Below are 13,306 nucleotides of genomic sequence, written 5' to 3' on the forward strand. Positions count from 1 at the left end.
CATTCTCTTCTGATTAGATGACACTGATGGTTTATTCTTTACTCATTCATTATTTCTTTAATGTTCATAACGAGCCTGGACTAATTTCCAGTGAAGGACCGGGTGACATGAAACGAAATAAGATAAGAGTTTAAGTCTCTATATTAATGTCTCTCTCATTATCACCATGTCTCTGTCCCTCTCTTCGTGTATCAGTCTCCTGGTCTCTCTCTATGTTATACCTCATCCTTGTCTCTCTCTCTCTCTCTCTGTGTCTCTCTGTCTCTCGGGCGTCTCCGTGTCACTTTAATGCCTTGACGTCAGACAGATGCTGTATGAGGCTAAAGGTCAGGGGGGAAACAGGAGACGTGTGACTGTTAATCACTCGTTCGTACGCCCTACAGGATGCTGCACTTTCTCCATTAATGACAAAAGTCTTTCTGCAGGAAACGGACACTGCGCTCAGCACTGCCACCCGGTGGATGGTCGAGCACAATGCTCCTGTTCCTCAGGATTCTCTCTGATGCCTGATGGACGCTCATGTGAAGGTATGCGCGCGCACACACACATAGCAGGCCTTATTTCATGTTCATCTGATTATTTCTTAGTGATTTTATATAATTCAATACAAATTGATCCACATCATTCAATACAGTCTCCTTATATAAATTACTACATGTTTATTCTATAAATCTCTCTACATTTAAGCAAGAGTTACGAACTGATCCAGTGTTTTTACATACAGTATCTGAGTGTCATGTGTGAGCCAAATAACAAACATAAATCAAATGAATCGTTTGGGTTGCTATAGCAATTTGTAAGGATCAAAACATTCTGTATTATTATTATTATTATTATTCAAATAGCATATTTAACAACATACCCATCTGTACGAGCTGTGAAATAATTTAGAGATGGAAGATTCATGTGAATCATTTGTAAGTTTTATATACAGTGGAACCCTGGATTACGAGCATAATTCATTCCGGAAGCAGGCTCGTAGTTCAAAACACTCCCAAATCAAAGCAAAATTGTCCATAAGAAATTATGAAAACCCTAATTATTCATTCCACAGCCCAAAAAAATAAATACATAAAAATAATCAAGACAAAATATAAAGTAAAAATAAATCAAATTAACTTGCACTTTACCTTTAAAAAAAGTACAAATAAATCCTGACAATGTGTGAAGCTAAAGTAAGAGAATCTTACACATTAAACCTTTCTCCTGTCTTATTTGAATTTCACACACACACACACACACACATTAAGGGAAAGACTGTTTTATCATGAGTTTTACAGAGCAGTGTTTCTGTGTAGAGCAGTGTGTGTGTGTGTGTGTGTGTGTGGCACGGTGTCCAATGACGCGCTGCACACAGACACAAAGAGCAGCTGAAACAGAGAGAAAATGGATCTTTAACCTCTCTAATTAGACTTGCTTTTGCACAAAATAAAACATGTTTTACACACACACACGCACACACACACATGGTCACAGTGTTATAGTAAACAGTACACACATGCACGGATGTTGATTATACCAGTGAGGGACGTGCACTAAGACCCAGCAGGGGAGACGATTACCCACAATGCCGCAGCACAAGAGAGAGAAAAACTGGTGGCTCAGTTGTGATCACGTGACGCTCGGCGTTTCAATGTTTCAGTGTTTCTTTAGACATTATGGACTGATCTATATTTAAATAATTTGTGGTAGATTCTAGGTAAACAAATTAACTTGAAATAAATCCATTTCAATTACAGTGGTGTGAAAAAGTGTTTGCCCCCTCACTAAGTTCTTATTTTTTTGCAGGTTTGTCACACTTTTATGTTTCAGATCATCAAACTGATAATATTGATCAAAGATAACACAAGTAAACACGTTGTGCAGTTTTTAAATGAAAGTTTTTGTTATTAAGGTAAAACTTAATCCAAAACTGCACAGCCCTGTGTGAAATAGTGTTTGCCCCCCCACTGTTAAAATTCAATTCAATTCAATTCAATTTTATTTGTATAGCGCTTTTAACGATTTACATCATCACAAAGCAGCTTTACACAATCAAAAGAATTAAGTTTGTATGAAATGTGAATGTGTATGAATCAAAATTATATGATTGTCCCTGTTGAGCAAGCCTAGGACGATGGCGACAGTGGCAAGGAAAAACTCCCTGAGATGGTAATAGGAAGAAACCTTGAGAGGAACCAGACTCAACAGGGAACCCATCCTCATCTGGGTGATAACGGATATCAGGGATTGATCTGCATAATAATATGCGAGACTGGAAGTTCAGTATAAGAGCAGACGTGTAAGATTAAAGTCCAGTTTGTTCCTGGAGGCTCAGGTAGACTGTGAAAAATTCCAGTCCTGAACTATTGAGCGACTGAAGTCACAGGTCCTCAGAGAACAGCTGTCTGCATCAGTCGAGGACAGGACCACCCTTATGGAAAAGTGGAACCAACCCCAGTCACCACACGCATTCCAGGCAGACCACACGGGGGCATCCATGTGATGAGATCTCCAACCAGAAGCAGGACTCCAGGATGAGTTAAAGAGGTCCAGCGGGCAGAGGGGGTCTGGATCACTGGCAGCTCAGGAGCGACATGTATAGCTCGACAGAGAGATAGGTAGAGGAAAAAGGAGAGAGGGAGAGAGAGAGGAGAGAGCAGAAAAGGAGAGAGCAAAGAGATGGAGAAATAACAGTTAGGTATGGTCACAGTCGAACAATGTAAAAAGTGAATGTATATTTAGTGCAGAGTGCAAGCAGAGACTCCGGCAGGACTAACTATGACAGCATAACTAAAAAGGGAGAGCCAGAAGGAAACACAGACATGAGGGCTTAGAGGGGTGTAAGGCAACCAATCACCTCACCGTCAACAAACCTGAGTGATCAATGAGAGTGAGGAAGACAGCATCTAAACATACCAGTTCACCATAATACTCTACGTCCATGAGTCCCCCAGATCTGCTCCTTTACCTAAGGCTAATCTATTTATAAAAATGCTTGGCTAAATAAATAGGTTTTTAGCCTGGACTTAAACACTGAGACTGTGTCTGAGTCCCGAACACTAATTGGAGACTGTTTCATAATTTTGCGGCTTTGTAAGAAAAAGCTCTGCCCCCTGCTGTAGTTTTAATAATACGCAGTACTGACAAGCAGCCTGCATCCTTTGATCGAAGTAGGCGTGGCGGATTGTAAGACACTAGCAGTTCGCTCAGGTACTGCGGCGCGAGACCATTTAATGCTTTATACGTCAAGAGTAGTATTTTAAAATCAATGCGAAAGGAAGCCAATGCAATGTAGATAAGATAGGGGTGATGTGCTCATATCTTCTGGTTCGAGTGAGGACTCTCGCTGCTGCATTCTGGACTAAAACATAACTTGACATAACTGAGTTTAATTTCTCTAGCCACACCCAGGCCCGAATACCGCCACAGCTGTTCGCAATTAAACAATCACATAAATAGGACCTGCTGTATCTTTCTAAAGCTTTGGGACTGCAGCGAACCACACTGAGAGCCATTATCTACAAATGGCAAAAACATGGAACAGTGGAGAACCTTCCCAGGGGTGGTAGACCGACCAACATTACCCCAAGAGTGCGGCGACAATTTATCCAAAAGGTCGCAGAAGATCCCACAACAACATCCAAAGAACGGCAGGCCTCACTCGCCTCGGTTAAGGTGGGTGTTCATGACTCCACCATAAGAAAGAGACTGGGGGGCAAAAAGGGTTTGCATGGAGTTCCAAGACGAAAACCACTGCTGGGCAAAAAGAACATAAAGGCTCGTCTCAGTTTTACCAGAAAACATCCTGATGATCCCCAAGACTTTTGGGAAAATACTCTGTGGGCTGACGGGACAAAAGTTTGTGTGTGGTGTAAAAAAAACACTGCATTTCAGAAAAAGAACCTCAAGTTCAAGTTCAAGTACAAGTTCAAGTAGGCTTTATTGTCATTACAACCAGATACAGTTAGTACACAGTGAAACCAACCAACCAACCAACCAACTCATACCAACAGTAAAATATGGTGGTGGTAGTGTGATGGTCTGGGGCTGTTTTACTGCTTCAGGACCTGGAAGACTTGCTGTGATGAATAGAACCATGAATTCTGCTGTGTACCAAAATATCCTGAAGGAGAATGTCCGGCCATCTGTTTGTGACCTCAGGCTGAAGCGAACTTGGGTTCTGCAGCAGGACAATGACCCAAAGCTCACCAGCAGGTCAACTTCTAAATGGCTGAAGAAAAATAAAAATGAAGACTTTGGAGTGTCCTAGTCAAAGTCCTAGTCTCTGAATCCAATTGAGCTGCTGTGGCGTGTCCTTAAAAAAGCGTTTCATGCTCGAAAACCCTCCAACGTGGCTGAATTACAACAATTCTGCAAAGAAGAGTGGATCAAAATTCCTCCACAGCTCTGTAACAGATTCACTGCAAATTATTGAAAACGCTTGATCGCAGTTGTTGGTGCTAAGGGCGGACCAACCAGTTATTAGGTTTAGGGGGCAAAAGTATTGTGTTTAAAAAAAGATTCAGCAGTAATGATTCATACGATATGACTCACTGTATCATTCTCTATGACTCAAACTGAATCATTAGTCGAATCATTAATCAGGGAAAGATCTGTCTCTCTCTCTCTGTTTCTGTGGTGAAATGTGAGTGTGTGGGGGTTATGAGCTGTTCATATGAGCTCTATAGGAGGTTATAACCTTACTGCTAAAAAGAGCATGACACGTTATATACTGTAGGTTGATTCATCTTTGTGTTTGTATGAATGTTTGAAAGCACAGGCCCTGGAGTGGGTTTTATTTTAAAGAAAAAAGGCAGACACAAGGAACACACACACACACACACACACACACACACACACACACACACACACACACACACACACACACAGGTGTGTTAAAAAAAAGACTAACGTCTAAATAGATTCACAGCATTTACACAAACCGGCCAGTGTTCCTGCGGACAAAAGAGACATCAATTAACCTGTCAATGTCCTCAATGCACACACACACACACACACACACACACACCTCCAACAGGTGTGTATGGTGTTGGAGTGTTTAACTTTTACATCATTAATGTTTGTGTTTTTATTGAGAAAGTTTTATAGACGTTTTATTGTTAAACTTCATCACTTAAAAACTCCAGACACCTTTAATAAAAACACAGAAATACTCAGCCGTCTGTCTCATGAACGATCTGTCTATCTGTCTGTGTATCTCTCTGACTCAGACTCTCTGTGTACCTGTCTGTCTGACTCAAACTCTCTGTGTACCTGTCTGTCTGATTTGGACTGTGTACCTGTCTGTCTGATTTGGACTGTGTACCTGTCTGTCTGACTCTCTGTGTACCTGTCTGTCTGACTCAAACTCTCTGTGTACCTGTCTGTCTGATTTAGACTGTGTACCTGTCTGTCTGACTCAAACTCTCTGTGTACCTGTCTGTCTGATTTGGATTGTGTACCTGTCTGTCTGACTCAAACTCTCTGTGTACCTGTCTGTCTGATTTAGACTGTGTACCTGTCTGTCTGATTTAGACTGTGTACCTGTCTGTCTGATTTGGACTGTGTACCTGTCTGTCTGACTCAGACTATTTCTATGACTATCTGTCTGACTCTCTGTGTACCTGTCTGTCTGATTTGGACTGTGTACCTGTCTGTCTGATTTGGACTGTGTACCTGTCTGTCTGATTTGGACTGTGTACCTGTCTGTCTGACTCAGACTATTTCTATGACTATCTGTCTGACTCTCTGTGTACCTGTCTGTCTGATTTGGACTGTGTACCTGTCTGTCTGATTTGGACTGTGTACCTGTCTGTCTGACTCTCTGTGTACCTGTCTGTCTGACTCAAACTCTCTGTGTACCTGTCTGTCTGACTCTCTGTGTACCTGTCTGTCTGACTCAAACTCTCTGTGTACCTGTCTGTCTGATTTAGACTGTGTACCTGTCTGTCTGACTCAAACTCTCTGTGTACCTGTCTGTCTGATTTAGACTGTGTACCTGTCTGTCTGACTCAAACTCTCTGTGTACCTGTCTGTCTGATTTGGACTGTGTACCTGTCTGTCTGATTTGGACTGTGTACCTGTCTGTCTGACTCAGACTATTTCTATGACTATCTGTCTGACTCTCTGTGTACCTGTCTGTCTGACTCAAACACTCTGTGTACCACGTGTTTCTGTCTGACTCTCTGTACCTGTCTGTCTGACTGTGTGTGCACCTGTCTGTCTGTTTGTGGATACACATTTCTTTGACTCTGTCTGTCTGTTTATCTTTTATTCAGCTGTCTAGATGTCTATCCATACATAATGTCTTTCTCTCTGGATTCCCCTCTTTGTCTGTCTGCCTATCCACCCATCCTTCTAACTGTCTGTCTGTATCTTCCTGTCTGTCTCTCACTCACTCCCTCCCCAGACCTGGACTGATGATCTTTTACAGATGTTTAGATGAAAATGAGTAAAGATCAGACTGGACATGTGCGAGGTACTGTACAGTAGATGTGTTTATATTTGAGCCACAGTGCCACCTGGTGGTCAGATGTGTTATGACTGTAAGTTACAGCTCCAGTGTTGTGCAGGGGGTCTGGGTCAGGGTGCGACTCCAGACTCAAATCACACTTCAGCTGGTATAACTGCTTCCTCTCAGATATAGACGAGTGCGCGGCGGGAGCCGAGAGCTGCGGCCCGGGGTTCGACTGCATCAACACGGACGGCTCGTTCAGCTGCAGAGCCAGACTGAGGTGTCCTGCAGGGTTTACTGTCGACTCCCAGGGCCAGTGCACAGGTCAGAGCTGACACTCACACGACCGCTCGAGACACACGTTTAGAGACTCATGGAGGCTCAGTTTAGCAATGGGCAGAGAGAGAGTGTGTGTGTGTGTGCGTGTGTGTGTGTGTGTGTGTGTGCGTGTGTGTGTGTGTGTTTGTGAATCAGATTATTGAGATTGAGATAACACTGAGAAAAAGTAAGAAACAGAGGGTGAGACACAGACAGGAGGCGGGACCTAAAGTCTGGAGGTGGAGCTTGTAGATTGAAATTGATTAAATTGTTAATCAACAAAAAGGAAAAAAAGTTAACGAGTTTTTTCATTAATTATTGAACTGATGTCTGAACAGAATCACAAAGGAGAAATAAGATCTGTCTTTCTCTCACAGTCTCTTTGTCTCTGTCTGTCTGTCTGTCTGTCTCTTTGTCTCTGTCTTGCTCTCTTTCTCTCTAACTCTTTCTTTCTCCTTTTCTTTCTGTCATTTCCTTCTTTCAGATACTTTCAGTCTGTGTGTCTCTCTCTCTCTCTCTCCCTCTCTCTCTCTCTCTCTCTCTCCCTCTCTCTCTCGTTCTCTCTCTCTCTCTTTATTTTTCTGTGAACTGCTGGAATGAGCCCGCAGGGACAGGAACAGTGAGACATGTCGAGGCAGCGAGCCTCAGATCTGCTCTGAAGAAATGAAATAAAAACCCAAATCCTTGAGCGCTGTAGAAACTTCAGCTGAAAATAATCTCCTGAAGGTTTCCTGGTCATGTCTACCAGCTGTATACACACATCGTGAATATACACACACAATGAGAATACACACACACACACACACACTCAAAATGAAGATACACACAGTGAGGATACACACCAGGGGGGATTTAAGGACCAGACCTTTAGGGGGCGCTCAGCCTCTAATAACAATGTAACATGTAGCGTCTTGCTTATTTATACCTGACTATTAACAGTAATTTAGTGATTATTATTTGATTATATAAACACAGATACAGTATTAGTAGCACTAGTAAGGTACGTGTTTCGGGAAACATTTTTAAAGAAAACAGGAAGTAAAATACGCCGCCTTCAAACATTATGTTGACGAGACAAACGTTCATCACTGAGTTATTAATGAGACTGAGATATGAACGTGCTCGCTCTGATTCGTTGATGGTTTCAATAGTAACAGCTTATTCGCCGGGTCCATCGCATGGGACATAAGCACACACACACACACACACACTACGGACAAATCATTTAATTCAGTTATTCTACTCTGCATGTTTTTGGACTGCGTGAGGAAACCAGAACACTCAGAGGAAACGCACCAAGAACAAGGAGAGCATCCCAACTCCATGTGCAGAGACCCAAGGCTGGACTCAAACCCTCGACACTGGAGGTGTAAAGTCACAGTGCTAACCACTACGCCACCGTGTCACCCTCTACACACAAGTTGCACATTTGGATAAAAGAAATAAACCCTGGTGTTCTAAGAAAAATAAACAACTTCAGGATGCTAACAGTACTCTGTGTGTGTGTGTGTGTGTGTGTGTGTGTGTGTGTGCACAGACATAGATGAGTGCAGGACAGTAACAGCGCCCTGCAGTCCCGGCTTTAACTGCATCAACACCGTGGGCTCGTACACCTGCCAGCGCAAGATCATCCTGTGTGGCAGAGGCTACCACTCCAGTCCTGACGGCACCAGGTGTATCGGTAATACACACACACACACACATACCACCGAGGGCCTTGAGTGTGTATCACTCTTACTCCTACACACCCTCTGCATGTTACATACCTGTGGTTTTCATGCTTTCACACACACCTAAATAAAAAAAACCTCAGAATGAGCTCATGCACAGGACCAGGTGGATTAGAGAAGAGAATAAGCATAAAGACAAGAAGCCACGCCCACAAGCAGTGTCATAAATAACACACACACACACACAGACACACACAGAAATGATTATGTCCCAGAATCTAATTTCTAATTATTTTAATTAAATGAGAGCAAATCAGTAGCACTTTCACTTAAATAAAAAATAAAATAAAAAAATTAAACAAAGTAATAGGAACTTAATTTGAGGTCTCGTTTTAATGTATAATAAATAAATATTTATGGAATATTTCTATTATAATAATTAATTTGTAATTTTTTCTTATAATAACATGCAATATTTATTCATTTGTAAAATGATGATTATTATTATTTAATTTATTTATTTATTTAGGTAAATTTATTTATGTCTCCATTCATGTTTTTTGGGGGAGACTTATTTAAATTTAATTGTACAAATATATATAACTATACATTTTGGACCTCTTTATCTGATCACATTTCAGTCAAATTTACAAAGAAATCCTGAAACTTTTAGCAGCTCCACACCTCCAACTCCCCCACCAGGTCTTCACTATGTTGTTGTTTTATATCCCAAGTCTGTGCGCTCTCAGACAATTCTGGTACCTTCAGTGGTTTGCAGACATTCTAAGGTCTAAGGTTGAGTTGTTTGGATCTTCCTGTGGCACCAAGGCCAGAAAGGCACAATTGCACTTCTAATGACCTCCTAATGAAGACTTATGTCCAATTATAAACTTCTAAATGCAGTTAGATCTTCCTGGAATCCTCCAGACTGTTTTAAGAGACAGTCAGCTTGGCGTATGTAAACTTTTGACCCAGTGGAATTCAGATACAGAGAATTGTTTTAAAAAAGTAAAATCTGTTCATAAACAATACACATGTTTTTTTTATATGTGGTAAATGTATATAGGCCTATATATATTTTTTACAGTCCTCTAAAAAGATTTTTCTATCTGAACTTAATTAAAAATTTTAAAATTGAAAATTATTTATCTGCATAATTCTATTCGTGCAAATTCATACAATCAATATCTTTGTTATTATTCTAAACTATTAAACATATATCCAAAAGAAGATATTAAATAAATGGGGTGTACAAACTTTTGATCAGTGGCATCTTTCAGGTGTGCAGATGTAAACTTTTTATTACAGTGCCGTAGTTTGACCCAAAACATTGCTAGTAATAATTGAATTAAAAATAGCATAGCATGAGATCACACTGTCATTCACTTACATTAATTGTTAGCGAGATTAGCATGGCTGCGTTAGCCATATATGAACTTATCTGTCCATTTGTTACAGATACTGACGAGTGTGAAACCGGAGTCCATCGCTGTGGAGAAGGTCAGATTTGTCATAATCTCCCGGGAACATACCGCTGTGACTGTCGCCCCGGTTACCAGTACGACACCTACAGGAGGATGTGTGTAGGTGAGACACGCTAACGTGCCGCTAGAGCACATGTAGCAGTGAAGTGTTAGACACAAATCAGTTCTTTATGATGTTTTTTTTAAATGCAATTAACAAGTTTGTATTACTATGGATTGAAAAAGCAAACAAAGCTGTTAGCATAGCCTGCCTTAGCATAAACATCATGTCTGACTTTATGTGTCATATGTAGTCGATACAAACTCACATGCTGTCATCATTCTTTTGTACAAGTATTTTATAAAGTATTATACAGGCTCTAAATCTTCTGCTGACAATCATAAGCTGTTACCGTCATTAGCTAGATTGCTTAGCAGCTGAATAAGAGGCTAATGTTAATGCTAACTAGCTGGCTAGTTATACATAGTCAGTGTGAGTTTGCTAAAACTCTACATTTAATCACTCGCTGTAAGTCTGTGCTTTAAATTATCTCTCCAGATAGCTAAAAGTTACAAACATGAAACCGTTTTATCTTTCCTGTAGACAAAACTGACTCAGCAGCGTATAAACTCAGATTATGTCGCTAAATAAAATAATTTAAGGATGATGATGATGATAAGATAAGATCTACCTTTATTCGTCCCACAGTGGTAAATTTCTTGATGATGATGGTAAATTATGATGTATTTCCCAGAATCCTTTAGCTACATGAAAGTTTCTAAGAAAGCTGAATCTAGCGATAAAGCTAACATTAAGTCATCATGGTAGTGCTGGTTTGAATATTTGGCAGTACTGTGACTAAAATAAGCTCGTTATCTAGCACTTAGCCAACCAGTGAGATGCGTATTGTTAGCGATATTAGGCTATTAGCAAACGGGCTGGAGGAAACGAGGGTGTTGCAAAATTTTGCATATTAATAATATATTCCTAAACCCTGATGTTTGTTCTGAGGGAGAAGGAGTAGTGATGTTCACTACATGATTGTTCATGTTGTGTGTCGGGTTCTTCTGATGATGTCATGCTTGATGTGTGTGTTTACATTGTTATCAGGAGCAGAACCACGGGTATTTCTCCAGGCTTATCTCAGCCACTGATTCACACTGTTGTGGCTCAGCGTCAGGCTTCGGCTCAGTGTTTAGACTAGTGTAAAGAACTTCTCCTCCGACTCACTCACTCTGCTTTCTCTTTTCGGTGTAGATGTGAATGAATGCTGGCGTTACTCAGGCAGGCTGTGTGCTCAGACGTGTGAGAACACTCCAGGCTCGTATCGCTGCTCCTGCACCTCGGGATTCACTTTATCCAGCGATGGCAAGAACTGTGAAGGTACAAAGAGATAAGGAGACGATGTGTGCCGGGAAACGTGAAAAAAAAAAAACACCATCAAGGGAAAAACACTACTGCTGAATCTAGCGTTTTTATTTTTAACAAAAAAAAAGGCAATAGTGTCACAACGGATTCTTTGATAGGATGCATTCACACTTTGAACTTAAAAAACAAAACAAAACACAGTGATATCATATTTACGTCTTTAAATCTTCTGACCAATTAGATCACAGCTCAGAAAGCGTCCGAGTAAAACAAGCATGCAACAGCTAATTTTTTTCTCGGTTTTCTGCCTCCACAAACTTCCAATCACACCGATCTTTATATCACCTGCATTACTGATAAGGTAGCACAAGCTAGGCTAGTCAAATAGCCCGTACTGTACTAGCTAGCCACGCTCAAAGTGTTGTGGGTTTCAGAATCTCAAATAAACCCGCTAATATTAGCTAAAACAATAAGCATTAGCAAGCTAGCTAACATAGCATATATGAAACCCATATGTTCATAATCGCTCATCCTCACACGCTCTCACACCACATATACAGTTTCTTACACTTTCATATTCAAAACGATTGTCTTTGGAGGAATCACACAACATCGCTGATCTCCAGCCTCATTCTGGCGTGTCAGCGATAAACAGCTTTCTATTCGAAAGTGAGCCTCTACATCTTTCCCGCGTCTATTCCTTCACTACACAGCTGTATCGCGTCCGGGGCGCATCGGGACGACACTCCTTCTCTTATTTCTCTTTAAGTAAGGAGAAATAATATTGGCTTAATCCTGTTGAAACAAAAACACATTTACAGCTGCGTGAGGCATCAGTCATCAGTCACACGCAAAAGAAGAGATAATAACCGGAACCGTCATCATAGTGCTGATCAGATCAACAGTATAATCAAATAAATCAACATTCAAATGCATTTATAGACAGTGTGAGGACGGTGATACTGGATAATGTCATCTAAAGAGGAAAATACATGTCAGTATTTACAGTTACATTAAAATAATTGCATCAACTTTAATTATGGACACATTTTATATTCATAAGACACTTAAAGGCTAACAAACATGACTTAGAGAGAATTTCATGCACGAGAGAGAAACAGAGAGAGATTCAGAACAATCAGCACAATCTCACTTTATATTCTGTATCTTTTATCTTTTTCCTTTTTTCTTCTTTCCTGCTTTTGCAATAAATAAATAAATGAATGATTCTTCTGTGACTGTACTATCTCTTTATTATCATTATTATTATTATTATTATTATTATTATTGTCTTCGCTTTTTCAGTATTTTTTATCTTTAGTGTGACTTTATTTTTGACTGCACAGTTTATATTTTATATCTCTTTTAAGTTTATATATATAAATATATATATACACTCACCTAAAGGATTATTAGGAACACCTGTTCAATTTCTCATTAATGCAATTATTTAATCAACCAATCACATGGCAGTTGCTTCAATGCATTTAGGGGCGTGGTCCTGGTCAAGACAATCTCCTGAACTCCAAACTGAATGTCAGAATGGGAAAGAAAGGTGATTTAAGCAATTTTGAGCGTGGCATGGTTGTTGGTGCCAGACGGGCCGGTCTGAGTATTTCACAATCTGCTCAGTTACTGGGATTTTCACGCACAACCATTTCTAGGGTTTACAAAGAATGGTGTGAAAAGGGAAAAACATCCAGTATGCGGCAGTCCTGTGGGCGAAAATGCCTGGTTGATGCTAGAGGTCAGAGGAGAATGGGCCGACTGATTCAAGCTGATAGAAGAGCAACTTTGACTGAAATAACCACTCGTTACAACCGAGGTATGCAGCAAAGCATTTGTGAAGCCACAACACGCACAACTTTGAGGCGGATGGGCTACAACAGCAGAAGACCCCACCGGGTACCACTCATCTCCACTACAAATAGGAAAAAGAGGCTACAATTTGCACGAGCTCGCCAAAATTGGACAGTTGAAGACTGGAAAAATGTTGCCTGGTCTGATGAGTCTCGATTTCTGTTGAGTCGTTCAAATGGTCAGAATTTGG

General features: G+C 40.6%; 1 protein-coding gene across 1 annotated transcript in view; it reads left to right on the forward strand.

The window, feature by feature from the left end:
• LOC128510474 (fibulin-2-like) overlaps positions 1-13,306 on the forward strand; it is a 43,905-nt gene that overhangs the window by 24,716 nt on the left and 5,883 nt on the right. The window contains exons 8-12 of the mRNA XM_053482789.1: positions 426-527; positions 6,623-6,760; positions 8,292-8,435; positions 9,883-10,011; positions 11,146-11,271. Of these exons, the coding sequence (XP_053338764.1) occupies positions 426-527; positions 6,623-6,760; positions 8,292-8,435; positions 9,883-10,011; positions 11,146-11,271 (639 nt within the window). The remainder of the gene's footprint in view (positions 1-425; positions 528-6,622; positions 6,761-8,291; positions 8,436-9,882; positions 10,012-11,145; positions 11,272-13,306) is intronic.

Source organism: Clarias gariepinus, chromosome 22 (assembly GCF_024256425.1).
Source record: "Clarias gariepinus isolate MV-2021 ecotype Netherlands chromosome 22, CGAR_prim_01v2, whole genome shotgun sequence".
In the NCBI taxonomy this organism is placed as follows: domain Eukaryota; kingdom Metazoa; phylum Chordata; class Actinopteri; order Siluriformes; family Clariidae; genus Clarias; species Clarias gariepinus.